The 25,925-nt window shown below is 38.6% G+C and overlaps 1 protein-coding gene across 4 annotated transcripts in view; it reads left to right on the top strand.

Annotated features, from left to right (window-relative positions):
* Window positions 1–25,925, top strand: part of NME7 (NME/NM23 family member 7) — a 97,034-nt gene that overhangs the window by 29,041 nt on the left and 42,068 nt on the right. For all 4 annotated transcript variants that reach the window (XM_048058193.2, XM_066990396.1, XM_048058194.2 and 1 more), the window contains 6 exons: window positions 23–133; window positions 3,651–3,701; window positions 6,135–6,342; window positions 9,245–9,350; window positions 23,622–23,686; window positions 24,557–24,625. In XM_048058193.2, the coding sequence (XP_047914150.1) occupies window positions 23–133; window positions 3,651–3,701; window positions 6,135–6,342; window positions 9,245–9,350; window positions 23,622–23,686; window positions 24,557–24,625 (610 nt within the window). The remainder of the gene's footprint in view (window positions 1–22; window positions 134–3,650; window positions 3,702–6,134; window positions 6,343–9,244; window positions 9,351–23,621; window positions 23,687–24,556; window positions 24,626–25,925) is intronic.

Below are 25,925 nucleotides of genomic sequence, written 5' to 3'. Positions count from 1 at the left end.
TTCTTTTTCTTTTTTTTTCCAGAACACTGGCTTTGATTAAACCTGATGCAACACCCAAGATTGGAGAGTTAGTAGATATCATTATTAATGCGGGATTTACAATAACTAAGGCCAAAATGATGATGCTTTCAAGGTAAGGAATTTTTAAGGTCAGCTCTATTATATCTAAATATTATTTGTGCAGTTAAGGCCATTCTCTGCAGCTATCCCATGTTGTTCCACACATTAAATCCATTCCAGTGAGTAATAAAGGGAAGACTCATCTGTTTCATAATCATGTGTAGGTTTCTGAAAGCATGTAGAGAATTAAGCTAAGTATTACAAAGTTCTGTGCAAATGAGTATGGGTGATTAAATATAGAATGTCTCTGGATGAATCCAAGGTGACTAGCATTACTTTAGCAATTCAGTAGTGTTTATTACCCACATGTCTGTATGTGCTCACCTCATGGCTTCCTGATACAAACCATACTGCTGATTATAATGCAGTTGTCTTAAAAGGAGTTGGTTTCTTCACTCTTAGTTAATCCATCATCTTAATTTCTGCTCCCACAACCTTGTTTGCTTTTTAATGACTAAAAGTCCCAGGCAAAGCAAGTGATCTTTTGATCTCAATGCAGGGTTGAACAGAGTTTACTCATGCATCTTTCTACTCCCCCCCACCCTTTGCTGCTCTCCACCTGCCTAATTCAGCCACAGGAATATGAGAAAGCATTTTGCAGAGGAAAGAACACAGATGGTTAATTTACCCTAGTAGAATTCCTCAAGGTTACTGTACAATTTCTCAGTTGCTGCTTTGACAAACCTGTTCATATATAACATCTTTCTCAAAAGAAAAGCTATCTGTATTAAATAATATCATTTTAATGGATTCTTGTGGTTTCTATGTGAGGTCAGGAACAATTTTGCCCCAGCTCAAAACCTTTTTGGCTTTTTGAAATACTGATAAAACAACTATGTGACTCCCTCCTCCTGACTCTGTGTTCATCTGCTGCAGTGTTTGATACTGGTCCCAGATCCTCCCTCAAACAACTCCCGTTCATGAGTTCAGGTTTGTAACACCGATTCACAATTCACAATGTCTTTCAAGCTAGCATTTTTTGGCTTGCTCTCCTGCAGTCTGAGATATTTGATCCTGAAGTGTTGGGTGGTTCTTTATTTCAGTTTCTGAGAACTTGAACTGTTGAGCCAAGTCGTGTGACTTGAAGGAAATGGAAACTTGGAGATTTAAACTTTTATTGCCTATTGCTATTTTAAAAATCCCTGCTTGTCTTATAAAATTGAAAATAATGATTAATAAGCACAAGATTGAGCTGCAATACTGGATATATTTAAATACTATATGAGAGTTTGTGGTTTCTGTGCATACCGTATACTCTGTTTCTTGTGACTATGCCATTTTAAAACTATGGCTTTGCCAAAGTCTTCTCCCCCTGAGAAGATCTGTCATGCTTGTTCAAACCGTCATCATCTATTGCTCTCTTTAAAGAAATTATTACTGACATTTATCTGGCAATCCCTGTTAACTTGATTCATGCCTTCTGTAAAAATTGTAGCCAAGATATAAAAGTGAGGGCAGGCACCTGCTTTGATAGGTCAGCTCTCTAGTCACCTAAGTTAATCATGACTCTGCTGAGTCTATTATTCCCACATGAACACTGTTTTCTTTATAAGCAGAGAAATAATGAGTGAGATGAAATGAAAAAGGAGCTATGTTATACAGCACAATTGCAATTTTGTATTTCTTGCGATAGGAATACTTAACTAAGTAGTAGAGCTCAGTTTGTTTCAGAAAAACATCCGTCAAATATTTCTTCATATTCAGAAATTATAATACTGAGTACTGCATACTTTTTCCCATTTGCTTTCCAAAGTTATTTGTTGAATTAGTTTCAGAAGAGGATATTCTGATGAAATAGTGAATTGGAAGCAAAAACTCTAGACTAATTTTCAGAGTATATGTTTGAAGCTTGAGATTGCAAGAATTCCTGTGACTAGCGTCATTTTTGAACAATGTCACTACCTGAGTTACGAAATGGAAGGAAAGCATGTTATCTGTGTAGTCAATGAAGATCTTTTGAATTTTGAATGGCCCATACTAACATGGAAGTGAAACTATTCACTTCCAATGTGCAGGCAGTCATTTAGTTTAAAAAAAAAAAAAAGTAAAAAAAAAAAAAAGTTGAGGCTGTTCAAATCTTCGTGACTGTTAAGAAAATTGAATTATTTTTAGATTCTTCTTTAGGTTTTTTCTTTCCTCTGGTAATATCAGGCTTAAGTCTGGACTGCAAATGGAGAAAAATGTGAAAAGTTGCACTGCAGGTGATGGTATCGTGACGGTATCGTGACTTTGTTCAGACTTTGAGTCTGTTATTTGGAATACATGCAGGTCATTTCTTTCAGTAAAGGGGGCTGCTCAAAGTGAGCAAAATCATGAAGACCAGAAAATTTCAGAAGACTGTTTCTGTAGGTAAAAACGATTTTCAAGATGGGAATCTTTCAGTCTCTCTGCATCTCTGCTTTGACTATGAGATTTGTACCCAGACGAAGGGTGGTCAATATTGCTTGCTTTCAGCTGCCAGTCCACCTGCAGAGCTTGTCCTTCTCCACAAATTTCAACTTCAGAACATGGTACACGCCAGGATAGTACACACTTGGAGCAAGCCAAGACCAATCCTGTGCTTCCGAAATTTTGAAGTTGCTGTTGCAAAATAACAGGACTAGACTTGAAAACCCTTGTGGATTCTTCTAGCTGTTGCCATGCAGAGAAAGCAGTGGATGTAGCAAGAGTTAAACACGGGAAGCAGCTGGGGAAAAAGCAGGGAGGAGAGTGGGCTGGCTAGCTGCAGCAGGTGTAAGGTGCAAAGCCAGAGAATGGTATGCCCGCTGCTGGATGGAAAGTGGGTCTGCCCTACGGTCCCTGAAACTTGCATAGTCCTGCTAGGTGAGTGCAGTGCTGCTAGCAGCAAGGCTGTGACAACGCAGAGCTTGGAGAGGGCCACCACCCGGTCTGAGTGATGAATATTCTGGCATTTAGCCTGCAGCAGCATGTGCTATGCTATCTGGGTGCTCAGGTGCTGAGACTAAGCAGCTGGAGCACAAACATACTGTCTATGCTTGCTGGCCTTTATTTACCTGACAACGTGAGGAGCCCTCCTCATTACGGAAACCCCTTGCTATGGGAGACTGCCGTGTGTAGTAACTGGTGTTTTCCCCAAGGAGAAGTGCAAGACCAAATTGAGTTTTCAAGTGGGAAAGTATAGGAGAAAGCATTTTTATAATATGGAGGACATTGTGCTGCCTATGTTATTTGTAATTTTTGTGGATACTGAGTAGAAACAAGGTTATGCAATATTCTGTTGTGCTCCGGTGTAATCAAACACTAGCCTCAATAAGGAAGTAAATTCCAGTGAAGCAGATAAATTGTTTATTTATGTTTTAAAGCCAGACCTCATTAGCTAGCTTACACACTGAAACAGAGCTGAAAGATGAAAGCCAGTAGTTTCTGTTACTGGACATGAATGTCCCACAAGCTGTCCATCTTAGGAAGACATTACCTGTAGAAACATGATGAATGTTAGTGTGTGGCTTTCAGAGGTTTTTATATGTACATACATGCATATATGTATATATATCTTTTTATTCTTCCAGAAAAGAAGCGGTGGATTTCTACGTAGACCATCAATCAAAACCTTTTTATAAGTAGGTATATCATTTTCAGTTTGACATACATATTGAATGCACATGATTCCTTTGCTGTATTTGTCACTGCAAGACCATGGAAACATCAGAGCTTGTCTTTAGTTGAGTGGAGCTCTTTGCAAAGTATGCACACTGTTAGTCTTCCTCCAGGGAGAGATCCTTATTCCAGCTATCCAGGGTTTTAACTCTCACTTTTACAGCCTGATGATATCAGGAGACTGTCTTTAGTCTCTCTGAAAAGAAAATGTTCCAAGCAGGGCAAAACTTCAAAGCCAAAAGAAGGAGCATCTTCAGGATCAGGGTAGAGCTTGCAGGTAATGAGAATTGTGGGGAAACACCTATGAGAACTGATTTGTAGCAAGTATCCCAAATCACAGGTAACTGAAAGGGTGGTACATGAGGCAGTTGTTTACTGTACTGCTACTCTTGGGCAAAATGTCAAACTTTGGTGATGCTGGACTGCTTTTCCTAACAAACCTTAGTCTTTCTGTAGCTGACCAGACTGACACTTGTGTCCCAGACATTTTCAACAACCACCTTTCTTTTCCCTCTCTGCATTTTGTAGTCTACCTCTTGAAGAGGGTGCCACTCTGCCTTGTGTTTTTTTGTGGAACATGGTTTTGCACTGTCGAAAGATCTGATTTCAGTGCTGTTATGAAGTGCCTGGGTATAAGGATCTGGCAGCTTTTTTGCAACAGCAGCTGATTTATTTTGGGTCCAAACCCAAGCCCTTCACTGAGACGTGACTCCAGGCTATGCCTGACCACTTTGGAGATCAGCGGAAGATTTAGAATTGCCTTTTCTGCACAGACTAAGTTTGTTTGAATATGTTGATAAATAAGCAAGAGTTTTGCCTGTGGTGTCATTTCACAGATGTCTATCTACACTAATGGTAGCTATCTAAGGAACCATGAGCTTTTGTCCTCTGTGATGTACCTGGTCTCCCATCCTGCAGTCCTGTTAGCTACATATTCTGTACAGGACTTTTCTCTAATTTATAAACAAATAGTTATAAATCATTACAAACCAAATAGAGCAAAAATCTTCAAGCTGGTGAAATGTAAAATCTGCAACCCATTTATATTTAGCATTTTATTGCTTGTCTGTAAAGAGTACTTTCAGATTTAATTTGCAAGTTCACTAGTCAATGCAAGTTTGGTGAATAGTGTAAAAAAAAAAAAACAACTCTACTTTGGAAAATAATGTTTTTCATATTAAAGAATTTAATTTATAAAATAAATGTATTTAATATTCAGAATTAGACTGCATAGTAAAGAGTGTTGTGGAAATCAGTTTCCTTCTTGGGTATATATATGCATAAACCATTTAACTGTATCCTGAAGAAGCAGTCTCTCAAGAAGAGAACATGAGTTCTAGTAGTATCCAGTAGCTCTTCCCTCTTAGCTCTTCCCCATAAAGTAAATACTTTATGTTTATGTAACTCTTTATAGATTTAGTATTTTTGCTTTAGCAAAGAGCTAGTAGTCTTTTGTCATGCCCACTGATCTGCACAAATGATCATTAGGAAAAAGATGGATGGGGAAGCATTCGTGTCCACAAGTATAATTGTGTAAAGCCTTTTTAAAAAACATAGTACAAAAAGCATTGAATAAACTTTCTCCTTTGTTGGTTCTGTCCAGACTACACAGTGAAAAGACAAGATTGTCGTTATGCATGTTCTATAAAGTTACAGAATTATAGCTGTGAGGTTTTTATCTTTCTCTTTTGAATAGAACATCTGGGTTTCCAATTTTGGGTGGTTGCTTTTCTTGTGAGATGGTCAGGATAGGAGGCAAGCTGCTCTTGACAATCTTGTCTCCTTTCTCATATTCATCCCACCAAAATGAGACAATTTCTGCTTATGCCAGAATGTGATAACTTATTTGTGTTTAAATCTCCCCTTCCTCCCAAACTTTCCAAATCTTAATTCTCCCTCCTCTCCTGCTTTGGGTTTTGGCTGGGCAAGCGTTGACTTGGCATGCACAGAGGTCAGGCAAGTGAAGCACTCCATCTTAGCAGCATCACTGAGGTTGTGTCAGTGAGGAACATGCACAGGGCAGGCGTAAGGATCCTGAAAGTCACTTGTGCAGAAGAGATATGCTTAGGAATCATTTCTGTCAGAAAAATCACAAGCAGGGGGCTTTTTCACCATTGCCAGTACTGATCTTTTAAAATTTATTTTGAAATCTAACATATTACACAGTAGCTCGAGTCAGTTTGTGTTATCTGATGCTTTTTCTACAACCATAATAAGAAGGGAGACTTTGCACATGACCTAGTCCAACCTCCTTCCCAAAGCAGGGACAACTTCAAAGTTAGATGAGGTTGCTCAAGGCCTTGCTGAGTTGAGTTCTGAGCATCTCCACTGGATAGTATGTTTTTGTTGGCTTTAATTTGTAGCCTGTATCACCATACGCTGTTTCCGTTTTGCAGTGAGCTTCTCCATTTTATAACGAGTGGTCCCATTGTTGCTATGGAAATCTTGGGAGATGATGCAGTTTGTAAGTGGAAAACATTACTGGGGCCTGCAAACTCTGCAGTGGCTAGAACTGATGAACCAGACAGCATCAGAGCAAACTTCGGACATGATGGCATAAGAAATGCAGCTCATGGCCCAGATTCAGTTGCTTCAGCTGCACAAGTAAGTTCTTGACTGGGTTTATTAACTAGTTTTCTTACTAACATTATTTAGTAACACAGCTGGGTCAGGAATTCCTCTTTTTTTTTCCCATTTGAGTTCAGAATTAGTTTAGGTATTCTTCGTGGCTCCTTCTTAGCACGGAAAAATAAACTGTCTGGAAAGAGAAATCATGTTTATGTCTGTCACAAAGGGAAGTCTTGGGCACTTTGATCAGGAGAGCATGCCTGGTCATTCTTAACATCTTCTGCGTTTCACTTACTTGCTCTCCTCCACAGTCCTCACTAGTCTTCTGCCTGCAGCCCACTTTTCTCTGCTGTTATTGTTCATAATGTGTATTTATGAAGACAGGCCATTTTGTATTGTTTTGTGTTTTGAAAGGTAATACAGTGGGCCTGGCATCGACGAATTTGGTTCTCTTTTGCTTTGCAGTCTGTGTCTTTTGTTAGTGTTAAGAAAAAGCCCTGGGGCTGGGTGATAGGTATTAACAGCGTTTCTACAAAACTTGTGTGCCTATTCATGTGCATTGATGTGGGGTAGATACGCTGATAAGCAATGGCTAGAACAAAGTTTACCTAACAGTTATTTGGTATTGCACCGTGGTACCTTAGCTCTAGACCAGCCTGGCCTGCAGGGCCTCTTTGTCCCTGGTTTTGACAAGAAATCACATTCTGGACCTGAAGTACTTTTTCTGATGGCAAGTTTGGTGGAGATGGTATGTATTTGGAAAGAGTTTGGATGAAATTGATCTCTGGTGAAGTGACTTTTTTTAGTCACAAAAGTCTTTGTAGTTCAGAATAAATAGCCAGATGCCTTCATGTACAAAAGGAAATGTTTCTCTTTGTTCCTGTGTACTGCCACGACAGCTATGCCAGCTTTTGAACCGAGAATGTAGGAGAAAGCATCTTTTAGCATGAGATTTGATTAGAAATTTAATTAAGTGTTTTGTCTTAAGCGTGTTGTTCTTGCATTTCATTATTTTTAAAATGCAGTTTGAAGGCCTTACTCATCAACGGTATTTTTTGACGGAAACTAGTATATTGCTGAACTTTTGCAGGTGTGTGCATCTTTGTGGTGTTACTGATACCAATCTCTGATAAGTCCACTCAAATTTTGAATTTAGCAGTCCTGTGCCTATTTTAATTTGGTAGGTCCAGTATTACATGGTTGTATTGCAGCTGCCATGGAAACTAGCTGGCTGCAGCTTGCAGAGGCTTTCCTGAAAAGAAAGAAATATAAGATAGAGAGGCCTAAACAAACTTCTGCAAGAAAACTGAAGTCCTAGCCAACCTCTAGTGAATGTATTGTGAACTAAACAGTTAGAGCAGAAGACTGCATTGTTCTCTTTTGGGGCTAAATGGTGAGTGAAAGTAGGCCTCTATTGTACTGTAAGGCGGTGTCTCTTTCTGCAGGCCAAATTTGGGGATTTGTTTATATTAGGCATAAATTAAAAATATTTTCTTTTTAAGGCACCACTTAGTTTTGTTTGGCATTTCATTATCCTAGTCCTTCAGCATTATATATTTACTTTACTCTTCCGGCTTTTAAGAGGCAAAAGAAAGTGTTAAATGTTTTAAATATTTTGCTGCCTTTTCCTGGCTGCTACTTTTAGAGCAAACATTGGTTAACAGAGTGGGACAAGGTCTTTGTATCATGCAGCATGTCATCAGAAGACGGATGTAAGAAACTAACCCTTTTGCCTCAGATACTCAAACTTAAATTGTAGATCATTTTCTAGGAGAAAAACAAAACACACTTTCCCTTTTGTTGGAAGACCCATTAGTTATAATTGTATAATTGTTCAAGTCAGGATTACAGGATTTGTCAGAATGCCATGAGGTAAAGACTGAGAGATAGTTAAGTCTATTCCATCTGAACTGAGCTAGTAAATTAAATGAGACAATTCCAGGAAATGGCCTTTAGCATTGTTACTGTTACACACAAAAAATCAGATGGATTTGGTGGTAGCATCTCCAGGATATTATTATTTCCCTTAAATAGAAATTCATCAATTCTCTTACTTAATTTGACCAATAGGTCTTAAATGGAATCTGTGTCTTGAGCGTTTGGCTAATGTTTATTGGCAGATTGTGTAAGCTATGTGAATAAATGGTATGGAAAAAAGCGTGAAGCTGGCAGTGAACGGTAAAAAAATATCACTGAGGAAAAAAGCTTGGATGTCAGGCTTACCCCAATATGGTCTAAGACCCAAGCTTCATGGTACTTGAATAACAATGACAGGAAGAAATGAAGTAATTGGAGGCAAAGAGTTTTTTTTGATTCATCCCAGAAATAAGAGCAATTGAGTTCATCAGCTTCCATTCACTAAGATTAAAAAAAAAAGGGGGGGGGGTCAGTAAGTCATGAGAAGGGAGTCAACAATTTTAGATGAAGTTTAGTTGTTTAAAACAATTGGAAAAAATAGTTGTAAGCAGGTGGGATGGTGGGATGGAGGTCAGTTTTGTATATAGAAAAACTGGATGCTCATTGCATTTTTGCTCATGTGGAAGAAAAAATGGTGTGAAAAAAGGGAAGCAATGATGTGTCTATCTGGGATTGGATTTGGGAAAGATGCTGAGGAAAGAGAATTCAGAAAACTGGGAAGACCTCTGCCAAATGATTGTGGCAGCAGCATTTTGAGTGCTCTGAATGGAAATAGATTGCATTGTAGAAGTGGAAAGGAAAAAATTGCAAGAAATATTCAAACTGTGGTTTTATGATTGTAGTAATGTTGCCAGAGAGGGAAAGATACGTTTGAGAGAATATTGCAGGGGAAAAGTGTTTAGCACAAAAATCCATAATTAAGGTTTATTTTCTGTGACTATGGATACTTATGGTAAAAGTTTATGTATTGATGTATGTAGCTAGATAAAACTAAAATGTGTTAAATTACTGTTGTTTTCAGGAGCTGGAGTTGTTCTTTCCCTCCAGTGGAGGTCGTGGACCAGTCAACAGTGCAAAATTCACAAACTGTACTTGTTGCGTTATTAAGCCTCACGCAGTTAATGAAGGTAAGCAATGCAGATAGTGGAGGTGAAAGCAGTGTATGCTTTTCTGTATCCCATGACCATTCCTGTGCCACTTTTTTTTGCAAAAAATGAAATTGCAAGAACACAGGATATATTTCATAGTATGTGCAAAAGTATGCAAATATTTCATCTTTCATACACGTTTTTTATTTCTGCAGTTTACTTCCATGGGTTGTGTGCCGTGTGGGTGCTTTTTAATTTCAGAAAAAGCAGTGAGAGGTGGAGAAAAGGAAGAACAATCAAATTATAAATGAGATTAAATGAATCTGGCTGTGACAGCTTACCATATCCTTTCTCCTGTCTGTCCACCAGACTCATCTGTGGGAGGTTAGCATCCCCACAGCAAAGTAAAAGCAGAACATCTGTCTATATTGCAGGGCTTGCAAAGGGGTATTTGTTCTGATATGAATCTTGTTCTGCTGACTGCAGTGAGGATGGAAAGTAGCAAAGTCTTATTTACTCTGTGAAAGTGAGCCAGAATCTTGAAACATTTGTTGGACTCCATGATGCTTTCTGTCCCAACTACTGCCATGCAGAAATAATCTCACTTTTGTGTCCTCTACTTAGAAGAGCATGTGTAAGAGCAGTGAGTGCAGTAAAATATTTTGGTTCTGGCACTTCAAAAATATTTCTGAATGTGGAACAAATATTGCCACGTGAGAACATTGAGATTTTCAATGTAAGATGTGGACCACACCACAACATTTTAATTACTTCTCCGTGGATAGCTGAAATAGAAACAGTGGAAGTGGCCAGAGCAGTTTCCAGGCCTTTCACACCTCAAGTCTGAAGGGCTTGGTGAAGGAAATGGCTTTTACAAGAAAGAGTCTTGCACTTACTCTTGGTAAAAGGCCTGTTATCTCTTTGAGGCTTTGCACTGTATTTACTACTGATAAAGTCAGCAAAGACAGAATGATGTTCCTCTTACAGAAATATGGGCAGCCGCTGAAGCTATGATATTACCTAGCTGAACATTTGCAAGAGGCAAACTTTACTGTGGCAGGATTGTTAGGTCCTTAATTTTTCAAAATGGCAAAGTGGATGGCTTGAGCTGTGTATTCTCATACTTGAGATATAATTTCTATTACATATGGGGGCTTAGACTCTTACTTAGTGAGCCCAGGCCTTCTTCATTTTAATCCTCTTTGTTTCCTTAGATTTCATAGTGCTCTGTCCGTTACTTTTCTTTTGTCTTGAACTACTCAGAATTTTTCTGAATCAAGGGACTAATTCTTGCCCCATTTGCACTCCCCTCTGTATGTGTGTTGGGGGAGAGGAGTTGGAGAGGGAGACATAAGTACAGATAAGCAGAAAATATAAACTTACACTCTGCCTTGTAGTGTGGGAGCTAGAAAGACTGGACAAAAGTTGAGCTTAGGATCCACTAGTATAGTCCTTTCTCTCACACCACAAGGAACTGGAAAGGTAGATCACAGCTTGCAAACAGCAATTAAAATTTGAAAGGTAGTGTACCTCGTGTGAGAATTCTCCATCCACATGGCTTTGATTAGTTCTCTCAACATAATGAAGGAATCAACACTGAATTTTCTAAGTCAGCAAAGCGTTTTGTCAATTTAAAATTAATATGAAGAGTGATGGAATTCAGGGACTGGCTGTGCTTTTACCTCACTAAGCTGCGTTGTTCCTGTCTGTTCTCTCTGATGTTGCTTTAAATGTTTCAAAAGCCATAGGTGCTGCACCTCTTAAAGAGTTAACAAGACTGTGGCAGCCCTGTAAATGTTTCCAGAAGCCTGACCTCTGACAGGGAGTTGGGCTTAAGGGAGGGAAGAGTCACTGTGGCTGGGCAGCGATCTCCCCCTTTGGTGGAGAGCACTGGTGTGGCTTTGCATTGCATATGGACTGTTCCCAGTTGGCAGCTTGATGTGAGATGAATCCTTCACAAAGGCTGCAGGAACTCTCCAGCATCATCAGCCCAATGGGCCAGGAATGTCCCATGGAAGAGGATTTGGCTTTCTTCAGTCTTCCTTAGTCTTTCTTGTACTCCTCTTTAGCCTGTCACAGAGTGGCATCTCTTTTGGTATGCTTGGTTCTCTTAGAAGGCACTTTTGCACCATCACAGTTGGAAGAACTGTGCATAGCAGAGTAGAAAGCTGTGTGCTAACTTTACAGCAGCTTCCCAGCAGAAGTGCCACCATTCCTCTTTCCCCTTAGGTACTGTTTTGGAGTCAGGGAAAAGCATGCTGAAAGAATTTGGGGAACCTGTTCAGGTTCAGTGGTCTGTGACAGAGGAGTGAGGCCCTGCTCATTTCATCTGCCTTTTAACAGCTATTAGTAACTGTTTGATGATACCCGAGACATTCCAACATTCCGGTTGTTCCAGCAGAATTTCTTGTATCTCAATTAAAGTAGGTGCTATAGCAACTAATGAGCTTCCCTCTAGGCAAAATAGCATGTAAGAGAGTGTGTGGTCTTAAAGAAAAGCAACTTGCTTCCTCCTCAGGAAACAACACATCTCACTGTGGCCATCCACTCCTGCCATTTCTAGCAGGAAGAATGCGAGGTGAAATGTGGCAGCTGGAGAGGGGACGAAATCCCCTGTAGCCATCAGTGTCAGGCGGTGGTGCGACTGAGGCACGGAGAGGAAAGTTATGTGGGTCAGAGCAGCAGAGCCTCTTATGCATTGCAGATTTGATTTGTGCTCTACAAATTTTCCGTATTGAGTATCTAAAAATAAACCTTTTTGTAATTTCCTATGCACTACTGAGGCTTTGAACTTATCTAATTACCATGAATATAATCTACTCATTACACGTGTACAATTATGTGAAGTTTCACTTACATGCTTGAGTTTATACAGAGCTGTAGTCTTCTGCAGGAACATTTGACTGGATTCATGATTTGAATTCTACTTTCCTGTCCTTTTCCCATTTTTTTTTCTTTTTTTCTGCTGAGTAAATTGCATAACAAGTTCTTAGAAGGAAATGGCAGATATTTTTCAGTTCCAGAAAGTGGTTTGCTTAAGCCATAGGTAAACAAAGAAGCTTTTCGGTGAGCTTCCCTTGCTGTCAAAAGGCTGGATCAAACCTCCAGTTTATGTGCGCTAATTCAGGGACAGAGCCCCATCTTAGTAGCTGACTCTGGTTACCGTAGAGGGTTTACAGGATCCTGCCCAGTGCCAAAGCAGTGGAAAATCACAGTGGGTTTTATATCCAGCCTGGCCGGCCTGCTCCTGACCAGCACACAGTAATGCCAGTCGCTAAGCAGGCCGTCATGTGGTGCCAGGCCCTGCACCTGCAGCCGTCACCAGTGGGTGACAGGTAATGCAAGTGAGAGTACCCAGAGTACCTGGCAGGCTTCAGAGAAACCCTGGGGCCCGAGGAGGGGTGTTGGGGGAGTTAGGTTATGCTTACAGAGCTGGTGGTGCAGGGGCATGGAGGGGTGGTACTGCCAGCCCTCAGAGAATCATCATGCGCACCGCTCAGAGAGGGAAAGCAATAGGTATTTTGTCAGTCTGGTGTCCACATAACTTCTGTGGAGGGTCAGCAGTTGGGAAATTGAAAAATTATCTGGGAAGGGCATTGAAACCTGTGCCCTGGACTAGGCAGCTTTAGCTTGTCCTCTAGCAGCTCCTCCCAGTGGACTTGAAGCACTTCCCTGGCTGGCTGGGAAGCTTGCAGCAGCCAACTGGTTGTATTTGAAGAGGGCTTGCAAGAGCACTCCAGTTCCTCTTTGCTGGGATGTGAAAGAGTGAAAAAGCAACGTGACGCAGCTCCATGCAGACTCAGTCTGACCGGGGCCGTGTCTGAGGGATGCGGCCTGGTTTGACCCCTCTGGAATCTGCCACACTTTTCAGTGTCTTTTAGCTTCCTCCTTCTCTTGTCTTGGGACCAATTTTCAGCCAGGGAAGATGGTAACTAGCAAGCACAGCTCTTCAGCTCTTCAGTACTTTAAATGTAACATTAGTTACAGCACTACACTATCTGTTTTGTCAGCAGAAGTAGTGCTTTGTAGGTCACTGAGTGGGATTAACTTGAATTTATTATGTGTAACAGTTTAGTCATGTTTGCTGTAGGAATTAGAATTTGATATTTCATGACTTTCTTGGCTTAAAGTTTCTTTAATGTGGCTTTTACTTGATTCCCTTGTGAAACAAGCAGAAAAAAAAATGATGAAAATAATGATGATCAGGCTATAAAGGCTGAGATCAGAAGTATGTTATATTTCACTTTTTCATGTACGTTGGTTACAGCACAGAGCTTGCGAGTTGAAGTCCTGTCCTCCATTTCTGCACTCCCAAGCTGAGACAGGGGTTCTACAGACAGAGTCTTGCCAATAACAGATTTGGGGCTAGAACTGCGCCGTGAACTTGAAAAGCGAAACTTCTAGTTAGGAATTCATTAGACCTGATGCAAACTGAAAGGCCTGCCAAAAGACAAAAGAGCTTCTGTGGTCTCATCGAATCACAGAATGATGGACTCAAGGCGCTTCTAGGTGTTTGGCTGCCTACCCAGCTACGTTTGTTCTCCTAGGACGTGTTAAGCTTGAAATTTTGTTCTAACATTACTGGTAAATTGTACCCTTGTACCTTTTTTGTACTTAAAAGAAAAAGTTAATGGTGCTGTCTTCCACATTATTCTTCAATTAAGATTTAAGTCTCATAGAAAACAAAAGGAGCGGGACTGTTTTTTTTTTTTTTTTTTGTAGTTGTTTGTTTGTTTGTTTGTTTTTCCAAATGGAAAAGATATTCAGTGGAAGTGTGATTTTAGGCCTGCTCTGAGTGGATGATAAATGTTAGAGAGCTATCACCAGCTCTCCTATCTTAATACTTTCTGGACTGCATTAGCAAGTCACAAAGCTTTATATTGATCAGCAGAATGCTGCATGACAGGTGACAATAAGAATCATATTTCCTTATTTATGTAAAGACTTAGTCAGAAAAAATGTAATTGAGAGTAGTTCTTTGCTCTAAAGACAAATCTAACTTTGTCAAAAAGAATACCAAGGACAGCAATTCAGTCTGAAGCAGGTGCAGAAACACGGTTTACTCATGTAGGACCTCAAGTGAAGTTACTTTACAAGAGATAGTGGAGAGAGGAAGACTAAAATCCAGTGTTATAGTAGATTATATGTCTGACTGGAAACAAGCAGAGAGCTGTTCCTGACATGCAACAGACCTGTTGCTCTTCGAAAGGGGGAAGATGTCAATGTGCACCTGTCCAATTCACCTCTGTAGTGTGCTAAATATAATTACGTGCGTGGGGTTAGGAAAGGAAATAAGCTGGAAAAGAAAAAGAAGATGTAATAGGAGAGGTGCGAATCTGTCATCATTCTCAGGTCAAGATGTTTATCTCATTGTGTTTTAGCAAGCTAATTAGTGTACATTAGATACAACTTTTTAAAATCATAATCAAGCTCTGGAAATTATTTATTCTCACCCTGGGTTTTTAAATAGACCTAAGTTTGGGTAAGTCATTATTTTTATTTCCAGGAAACTTCAGAAGTAGAACAAGCTTTTCAGAAAGCTGTTTTCTCATGCTTGAGAAAAAAATAACAATATAATTTTTTCATAAGTAATCCGAAAGTATATTTTCTGTCTATAAGTATGCATTATCAAAAGGTAGAAGGCAGACATTGTAGACTTGCAGAAACTTGTACCTTTTCTTTGTGTCTTGTCTACAAGGTTGAGTGCAGAGAGGCATCAGTGATAAGAGGGATGAACACAAATCTTTGCAGGACCTTCATGGAAGTACAATGGATCATTTGAGGTGTGACCTCTGGATATTCTCACATGCAGTGTGGCAATTTCAGTGCTACAGTTGACTGAAACTACTTAGTAAAGCACTGCACTTTCAGATGCAGGCATTTTTGCAGATGGGTTTGCACAGACAGAAAACGCATTTGTGTAAAATTAAATGCACTCTGTTTCTTAGATTTTCCTTGAATATATTATAGATAGGGTGTTGCAGTTTTCTGAAGTGTTCGGTGGTCTGGTGACAATTATTTTTTCTTTCTAAAGAAATGAGAAAAAAATCATTAAAAACAACTTAGTTTTCAACATGTGAATTAAGAAAAAAAAATAGCCTCCGTGAGAACAATAGTCCATCCACTTACGTCTGTTTTTTACATTCTTTGCTGTAGTTGTAATGATGGATATTCTATTCTTGAGATGTTTGTTTTTTGAAACCAAGCCTATGTTGTTTCTTGATTATTTCCTGCATGACGTTTTAGCAACTTGGCATTGACTTCCCAGCTTAGACTGACTTTGAATTTCAGTGGCTAGTGGGGAAGTGGCATTTATTTTTTCAAGTATGAAAAATATTTTTTACCTTTGAATCAATTAAGGTAGAGGAGAAAGTGGACGGGATCTGGAATTCCTTTCTGACATTTTGATGCAGGAGTGAAGAGAAGGAGCTATAATTCACTGAAAAAAAAATAATCAAATGGCATAGCCAATCTTCGAGGAAGATCATAAATATCTCATACTACTGGAAAGAGTATTCCAGTAGTGTTCAGTAGACTTACATTAGTGTTGAATATCATCTTTGTACACAGGTCTTAATATTTTGAAAAAAAAGACATGAAGGAGTGTTTTTACTGCATTTGGGGATTTCCTTTCTTAATGAGTTAGAGAAAAGGTAATACTGTACTTACACTTAATCATTTCTAAGAGTGGTCCAGGAAATTTCAGGTTAATGAAACTACTTTCATACCAAGAAAACTGATGAATCAAGACTGTATACATTCATTTAATCCACTTACATAATGATGATACAATGGACATTTACCAGCATGTCTGCTGTGAAGGAAAAACAAGCTTTACTGATCTTTGAGTTCTCTAAGTATGCTTTACATAAAGGAAGGTAAATCAGAGCCAGATAGTCTAATTCACTTGACCATCAATGCCTTCCTCAGAGGCCCTTGGTGTTCGGAAACCAAGATTTTCCTTCAGTGAATTAATTTGCATGTTTAGATCTGTGCAGCATAAGCATCTGCTTAGCTTTAATTTTTTTTTCCTGAACACTGGGCTGGAGACATGAGCATGTCAAATTAAAAGAGTTTTATAAGCCTTGGCATCCATCCTTGGGCCAGTTCTTGTCAATATTTTAATTAGTGACTGGAATGGGGAAGGACAGAGCATGCCCACTACCAAGCACCTACTGCAGTTTTGGAGGATATGATCAGAATTCAAAACTGCAGAAATAAAGCAATGTGAAAAAGAGGAAACTGAATATAAGCAGCTGCACAGCGTGTCATGGAAAAGGGAAGACAAATACACAAATATGAAATAGTGGAGGGCAGGGTATCAATGGCAAGTCTGTAGAGAAGTGTTCAGAATAGGGATGTATCGTAAGTACAATCAGCATCATTAACGTTGGACACACTGTTTAGTTTAGGTTTATTTACAGTAACTTGTTCTGCTCAGTGCTGCAGAGATCCCAACTTGTGTACAACATCCAGTTTCTGGGCGCTTTGTTTCACGAATAATAAATGCAACTGACAGCAAAAAGAATAGGAGATTTAGACAAATTGATCTTTGATGGGAAGTTGAAAGGTTTAATTTACTGAAGCTAAGATGGAGAAGACAGAGATACACAGCTTTCCATATATAAGATAGAAAATATGTGCATGTTTATTCCTTCCAATGAAAGAAGATTTAATCTAATCATTATGGAAAACTCAGAAGTATATTGCTGGCTTGATAAATGGGGATGTAATGGAACCATTGTTACCCGAAGTTTTTGAGAACATTTTAGAAAAATTAAAAAAATACAGCCATACATAGTCTAACTTCACTGCACCTTGGAGCAAAAGATAAACTACCTAATAGGAGCCCAACCATATCCTGGGGTGCATCAAGCACGGCATTGCTAGTCGGTCGAGGGAAGTGATTGTCCCGCTCTACTCTGCGCTGGTGCGGCCTCACCTCGAGTACTGTGTGCAGTTCTGGGCACCACAGTACAAAAAGGATGTGAAACTGTTGGAGAGTGTCCAGAGGAGGGTGACGAAGATCGTGAAGGGCCTAGAGGGTAAGACGTATGAGGAGTGGCTGAGGTCACTGGGCCTGTTCAGCCTGGAGAAGAGGCTGAGGGGGGACCTCATCGCAGTTTACAACTTCCTCACGAGGGGGAGTGGAGAGGCAGGTGACCTATTCTCTGTTATCACCAGTGACAGGACCCGTGGGAACGGTGTGAAGCTGAGGCAGGGGAAGTTTAGGCTGGACATCAGGAGGGGGTTCTTCACCGAGAGGGTGGTCGCACACTGGAACAGGCTCCCCAGTGAAGTAGTCACTGCACCAAGCCTGTCTGAATTTAAGAAGAGATTGGACTGTGCACTTAGTCACATGGTCTAAAATTTTGGGCAGACCTGTGCGGTGCCAGGAGTTGGACTTGATGATCCTTATGGGTCCCTTCCAACTCGGGATATTCTATGATTCTGTGATTCTAATATCTTGAAGTCCTTTCTTACTGCCTTTTTCAAATCTGTGCATGAGGAGAAATGCAAGGTATTGAGTCTTAAAAAGAGTCAAGACACAGAATGCAGCAGTATGCGAGTCTTTTGCCAAGGCAAAAATAAATGGTAGAGCATACAGTGTATTTACTATTGATCTAGGGCAGTGAGTTGGCAAACTTTCCACAGGAAGGGAAATACAAAATTAGTAAAGGCTGGAGCAGATTCTAGGGGATCTCTTGAGGATTTTAACCTCCAGAGTTGAGTTAATTGACAGAGCAATAGTAGATTAAAAATATTGTTTATAATTATGGGCAAATGCACAGTGCAAGGAATAATTTTAACCACTTCCTCTTTGTAATTGGAACCATTCATGAACAGTCCCATGCACAATGTTCAGTTAGGGATTAAAAAAAAAATCTGTAAGCATATGAATGGTTTGGATGGTTTGGATGATAATACTAAATGCTATCATATAAAACAGTGGTACAATCTCAATTAAAATATTATGTTTCATTTTGTTTATGCTCAGTAAATAAGCAAAAGTAAATTAAAATCATGATGCAAACGTTCTCCTAGCCAGAGTGATTGAGTATACTCTTTTCAAGTGAAAAAAATCACAGTGGATGTGAGAATGGAGTACAAAGCAATGAACAGCCCTAAAAAAAAAAAAGTAAAAAGAAAAACAAGATGAATATTTCCTTTTAAGTCTTCTAACACAAGAATAATGAAAGACAGAAACCTAAGCCTTTCTGTTTGTTTTGTTGTTTGTCAGTTTTTGTAAACATCAATTTGAGTTCATCATACCTGTTGCAGAGGTATTGATCTTTCCTTCTTAATCTTTCCTTTTTCTGCAGATTCTTTTCCCTAACATCATCCACTGCACAGCCAACTTGCTGGGCATTTTCTGTAGCCTGACAGTGATTTTGACTTGACTTTTTGTATAGGCCTTTGCATTTGAATTTCAAGTGTGATTCTTCTCATCTGTTCCCATGCAATAATAACTCCCAGAATTATTTATTTATTTATTCCTACAGGTTTTCATCATTTTGTGTGTCAGTGCCCTGCCTGGAACTCACAAGTGTGGTCTTCCCTCGTTTGTACTGCTTCAGAAAGTTGCATCAGGGATTAAATCTTTGGGTCTTTCACTCCCTTTGAATCTTTTTGTTGGCTCCTTTTCTCAGTCACATCACAAGCTTGGCCATTTGGGCTTCAGGGCCCCTAAGATTTACTCTCTCTCTGTCTAATTTTTCTTGTGCCATCTTCTATTCTCCAGTCAAGCAGTGGCAATATCTTTTATCTTCATCCTTTCATTATTTTCAAATGAATAATTTGTGAAGATTTTCACCAGATGTGCCCTTGTGTGTTGATAGAGTTCTCCATAAATATCTGTAAAGCTTCCCTTTAAACTACTTTTACATCTTCTTTAATGCAATGCCTAGAAAGAAATCAGGAGTGATGGAATATCTTGGATTCAATCACGATGAACAGTATTCTCCCATAATTTGCTTGTATATTCCTCTTTATCTTTTGTCAGTTTCCCCCTTGTTGTTAATCTGTGTAGCTTTTGAGCTTCCTATTTCTCTTCCATTTGCCCAGCATGAGGCTAGGAGACCAATAGCTGCAGATTATCACTACGGTTTTGGGGTGTCTAGAAAATGTGTGTTTATGTTGTTTAATGAGAATGCCCAGAGTTGCATTGTTCTAAAGTGGAAAAGCAAAAGAGAAGAGATAGATAAACTTTGCTCTTCAGAGGATAGGTTGGCCAACTGATAGGAAGAAATGCACTTTTTGAGAAAGATAGCTGTCGGCTTCCTCCTTTTGCACTGTTGACTGATCAAGTGAGAACTTCAACTGAAGTACATTAAGGAGGGCCAGCTCTGAGTCCCACTTTTTCTTCTTTGGAATTAAAAAAAGACTTTGTTCAGAGCCAAGCCTGAGACTCTGGGATGGGACCTTAAAGCTTGGCAACAAAGAATCAGATAACCTTTTTCATTTCATTATAATGTGAAGGAAAAGTGCATTTCAAAATGTCAAAAATCAGACATGAAATGAAATATCTACTTACACTTAGTACTATTTAAAGTATCCAGTACTGGTTACTTCTGAAAATATGTTATTGGATTAGGTAGATCATTGATACTATAGGTCATGGCAGTTTATATATTCCTTTGAAAAACCATTTGTTGTTCCTGAGAAATTATTTGTATTATTGGAAAGGTATTAAATAAATGACACATAGAGATTGAAATGAAGAAGCTAGTTCTTGACTTGCCTTGAAGGCAGTCTGTCTTACTTAATAAGCCTTTAACAGTGGAATGGTTAAACTGGGAAACAGGCCAAGAACCAAGGGAAGAGAACGTAATGTCCCTAGTCGTAGGGCTGGTGGTTGGTAGTGCCCTGGGACTGGCATATCTCGGGAACACAGCTGTTACATCCCAATAATTAAAATGCTGTTAGGTCAAAAGTGACTTTTGTGAACTGTTTTATTTTTATTTTATTCCAACCCACAATTCTGCAAAAAGTTGTAACATTTTTCGGTCTGATGTCTCCCCTGCTATTTTCTGCTCCTTAATGAAGTACAATTTTCAAATATTGTGTTGCAAAGAAACAAATTGTTGAAGATCAGTGTAACTGATGAGATCTTGGTGCCTTACCATTTTATCTGATTAAACTGTGTTGGGAGATTTTCTGTCCAGTATGAGGTGCATAAATAACATAATGCTGTCTAGGAGACGTAAAGTGCTCTCTCTTTCTGTCATTTGTTAGGATTAGTATTAAATTCCCCAGTTGTATTTAGTAATGCTTGTGATTCTTTTGTGTTTTGTGATTGAAAATTCATCATAATTAGTGCCTAATCTACAGCTTTGATTTGGGTTCTTACTCTAATCGCATTTTAAACATGCACTGGCCCTGCTTGAAGGGTCCTTAAAAAGTTGAAAAAGTTGTTTTTTCACTGCAGATCTGGATTTTAAAGTTGAAAACAAATTGTGGAAAGCTGCTGAAATGACGCTTTATCTAATTAGTTCCTCTTTCCCTCAGCCTTATCTGCCCACAAAGGAGAGTACATGTCCCAGTTCAGTCATGCAATTGGCTGAAAGCCTGAAACAGATCCCAGGCTGAACCTTGAGCTTGTGCTCTTCAGCTCTCTGGGGATTGCCTCCATGTTTTTTGTTCCTATTTCAGCCCAGGTAGAATTGGAAAGAAAAGCATCCCTAGGAGAAGTGGTGCTTGCGTTGCCTAAGCTGCGACAGTGGAGGCCAAGTCACTAGATTTGTAGATCTGCACTGCCATTGACAGCTCACCCATCCTTCTGTGCCTCGATTCCCACATTTGGGAATTGGAATTAACATCACATTTTGCAAACATAAATGAGATCTCATTTATGAGATCTTCCTCAAATCACTTTCAGCCTCTTCCTTTGAGCCTCTTCCTCAAATTACTTTGATTTTTATTTTTTTGTTGTTGTTTTAGCAAGACACCTGTCTGCATGCAATGGCTACAATAATTCTTGTGGTTAAGTCTTTTTAGTGCTGCAGTCCTGGGCAATCAACGTGCTCTGTTGCTCTGATGAGTGATAGTGAAGTAGGAATACAATGTAGAGGATGGTCTTGATAGGTTTCCTCTCTGCAGAGAAGAAAATACTTAACTTCAGTGGAGAAGCAGCCCTGAAAGCGAAATATTTCAGTCCCCTTTTGTTTCTCTAAAACATGGATTTTGCTTATAGTTCATAAAACTGTCGACGGTAAAAGTTCTGTAAAAAGCAGAATTCCTTCTTACCCCAGAACCTGATAGCTGATGAGTATTTTAATCACAGTTCTTGCCAGCTGTGAAGGCCTATGCAAGTGGGCCATTCTTTACTGATACAGCCTAAAATGGAGATCTGCAGCTGTCAGGCAGAGCATCTTTCTCATGCCAAGGTAACTTTGTCCCTGCAAGTGGTGATTGCCATTTGCCTGCCACTGTCCTTTCCTCCATCTCTGTTGGTTTCTTGTGAAGCAGTAGCTGTTAACTGGAGCAGTGGGTCTGAAGAAAGAGAATGAGGAAATCTTTATGTTCTGTCACAGATTACTTTTTTTATATGTTTATTTCCTGGGTGATGCCCAGCCTCACCATTCATCCCTGAAGTCAAGAATTTTAGGCTTGCTGCCTCCTTGAAACCGATGTGTGGAAGTGCTGAGTTGCTCAGCCTTTTCTGCAGTGCAGACAAAGAGAAACCAGAGGTCTGGTTTCTCTCTGACATGTTTTTTCATTTCCTCTGAAAACTTGTTCAAGTCCCTTCATTTCACCGGTGCAGTTTTTTTTTAATTGATTTTTTTCCCTTGAAAAATAGGAGAAACATATTTACCCAATTTTACAGGAGAGTTACAAGGAAACTTTTGTCAGTATGAGTGAGCTGTGATGTAACAAAATACTGAGACAATGGGAACCATGCCTGGCTATGTTCTATGTTTTGTAAGCCTAAAATGCTGTGTGGATTAAGTACATATGCAAATCTCAGGCTTACCTGTTAGTGGTTTGATGATTTTTTTTGGAACAAGTATGCATTGTTTTATATGGGAAAGGTTTCGGTTTTCTTTTTTTTTTTATTTTTATTTCTTTTTACTTAATCCTTAATGTGAAAGTATTGTGGCAAATACTGCAGGTACAGCTTTTTTCATTTTCATTTGTAAATAAAATTTTTAGAAGATCTCCAGCTATCTATTCTATTTACTCAGAGCTTCCACTGACCTTTCAATGTGTAGGAAGCTCACCAATCCTATGCTACAGATTTTAGCAGACTGTGTACAGTTCAGGTCTTCAGCATGCCAGAACCTAGATAGTGTTCTAACCTTTGTATTATACTAATTTATTAAATTTATGCAGTGCTACAAAAAAAAAAAAGTTCAATTTAAAGTCTAGTTAACAAAAGGATTTAATGACTAGGAGTCAAATCTTGTTGTCGTTCATTACAGAATATTCTTCTATCGTTAACTCTGCTCTGAATTAATGTCCAGAAATTTATAGTTGCTCACAATTTTTACTAGAGGACAAACATTTATGCTCTAAAAAAACACTGATCCTATAAAATTCTTTCATGTGGAGTACTGTGCTTGGCTGACATGATCTAAAATACACGTTTAGTGGAAAATCAGTGGTTCTTGTTCTCCTAAGTTTAGTGTTTTGCTTTTTACAATGTCATTCAGCCTTTGAGGATGCATTCTGGGTAGTATAAAATAAACAGTATGATCACCAGTAACATATTTGTGAGTTACAACCTTAGAAACAGTAGGTTATTTTTCACTAATGTGCTTTTCCCATAGAAGACATGAATTTTTGTGATGTTTTATTGACAATATTTATCATTGTCCTGCATTGTTTTTAGTTCAAAATTGGACCCTCTGGTGAACACTGTACAAAGACAGCAAAATAGGTAGCCTGTGCCCTGAACTGATTGCTTTTTAAGCTGCAATATTGACATTGGAACATTAAATATATAAATCTTGACCTAAAAGCTCCTGGGTATTTTGCAGTTGATCTTAGAAAAGCAAAGACTTCACTAACTACCTTTTTTGGTAGGACATAATGAATCATGTCATTTCAACACCTGAATGGGATTTAGTTGTTTGAAGTCATCACTGCATCACTTTAGATAGGAAATGCAGATATTATTATAAATTTATAATTGTAAATTTAGATAGAGTATTTAGGTAGCGAGCTCTGCTTTCTGCTTCCCTTCCCAGCATTATACAAGCACTGTTTTTTGTTTGAAAATAATTAGTATGGTGGCATAAATACCTTCCAACTGTAAATTCTTTTTTTTTTTTTTTTTAATTGAGTACTGTTGTTTGTGTTTTTCTTCAGGCCTAGCTGGAAAGATTATAAAAGCCATCATTAACGAAGGATTTCAGATCTCAGCTTTACAGATGGTAGGTTTTCTTTCGTATATGTTTCTTTGATAAATAGAGGCTGGAGAAGTGCTGTGTGCACTTCACAGCAATGCACAGGTGTTTTCCTGCAATACAAAACCCTTGTGCGGACTGTGTAGCACTGTTTTGGGATTGGCACTGTCCTTGTGATATTTGTGTTTTATTGTTTGATTGATCAGCTGATCTATTTCTCCTTGCTGGTTGACCTTGAGCCAAGACACTGTACCTTTCTGTGTCTCAGTTTCCTATGGTTAGAAGGGAAATAATTATGTTGGTCTTTTCTGGAGCAACTGGGGATATCTTTACAAAATGCAATAGTTAAGATTAGGGAAATAATTGTTAATATAATTCCCCATTTTTTAAAATATATAGTTAGCATGAATTTATGGGAGGGTTTTCAAAGATACGTAAAGGTTTGACACCCTCATCACTATCAGAATTTAAAGGATGTTGGCACAGAGATTGTTCCTGCGAGTATCCCTTTAAGTTCTGCTCTTTGTATTTTGTGGTAGTCCTTAGAACTGAAATCCCCTCATGACTCAAATCCCCACTGCAAATGAAGGACAGCCCCATCCCTTTACTATGCAACAAACAGGTCCTCTTGTACATCTTAGTGGCATTAGTCAGCACTGCAAATTAAATACAATTTCAACTTATGTTTAGGGTAGAAAATGATACTGTATGCTCTTTTGTATGTAGCAACATTGGCTAAATGTTGATGCTAATAAACATCATATTGCAGCTGTAAAGCCATTCCTTTTATCTAGTGAAACTTAAAAGAGTACTCCAAATTCTGGCTTGTTAAGAAGGGGTGTCTGTCTATTTTTGTTTTTCATTTAAAGCAAATGGCTAACATTTTTGTTTTCTTAGTTCAACATGGAGCGTGCAAATGTGGAGGAATTTTATGAGATTTACAAAGGTGTTGTTGCTGAATATATGGTAAGCGTAAGTTTGAGAAGAATATTTAAAAATAAAGTATGATTAAACAAGGAAGTGTTCACATCTGTCCATTTTCGTGACTGTGATAGGATTTTCTTTAGAAACTTGTGTTTGTCCAGTTCTAGCTTGTTCTGAAATAACCTAACTCATCTTGGAAAGTATGCTACATGTGTTGTAGGAAAGGAGACTCCTGTGTGAAAATTGTTGAGCCAAGGAATTTGTAAAATACAACAGAGTAAAAAAAAAAAATCAGATAAATTATTTTATTGTGGTAGAGCTATAAGAATGTATCACACATGTATCTTTGGTCAGTTTGATATTGCAATAGTGGCTTGGACCAGAATAAGTATTTATTATTTTGTTTACAGTGGGGATGCTGTATTTGAATGCTTTCCTAATGACGTTTTGAGACATTCTTAAATTTATTGATCTGACTTCTGTGGATCTTCAGAAAATTTAAGAAGCTAAGGATATAGTGTAATCCTAGTGGACATCTAAGTATAGAGATATATATAAGACCCTGTATATATTTATGAGACCCTGTATATATATATATATATATATATATATATATAAAGACCCTGTATATTATTATGATTTGTTGTACTGCAACATAAAACTTCTGATGGCAGATGGAACAACAGGAATGCAGGAAGTCAACTTTGTTTTTCTGTATCACCTTCTGTCAGAATTGTCGTTAATTTTGCAGATCATAGCAAGTTTAGTTTCACTCTCATGCTATGTACTATGCAAGTTATCTTTAATTTATAAATAGTTAAATTATTAAAAGTTTTCTCTGCAGTTACAAATATTGCTCCAAACAATTACTAATATTACTGTGACAATGTGACTTTTTTTTTCCTTTATGACCATTGAGTCCAACTTACTTCAACAGAGTTTGTAAATTCCTCTTTGGATAGTTTATGAACTCTAAGTTAACTATCAGATTAGGAAATGCTTATAAAGTTTCCTCTGCTAACACCCTTTGAACCAAGAACCCAAGGCAGTTTGGACAGGGAGACTTGGAGGTAAGTAGCAGAACTCAAACATGGTGGTATTGGACCAGTATTTCAAGACCCAAAGAATCCTCTGGTGCTGCAAAAGTCTGTACTTTGAACCAAATTGGAAATCTCGACCATTTTCTGCAATTTTGTACAAACTCCAACCCCCAAATAAATTGCAAATTTATATAATTTGATTGGAGACTTACTCAGAAGGGAAAGTGGCATTTAAACAGGGTAAGTCAATAAAGACGCTATGTTTCAGATGAGATTTGAAGAAAAGTAAGAATCTGGGGCTC

Source organism: Anser cygnoides, chromosome 1, assembly GCF_040182565.1.
Source record: "Anser cygnoides isolate HZ-2024a breed goose chromosome 1, Taihu_goose_T2T_genome, whole genome shotgun sequence".
Lineage (NCBI taxonomy): Eukaryota > Metazoa > Chordata > Aves > Anseriformes > Anatidae > Anser > Anser cygnoides.
Note: the sequence above shows the minus strand (reverse complement) of the source record. Positions and strands in the feature narration are given on the sequence as shown.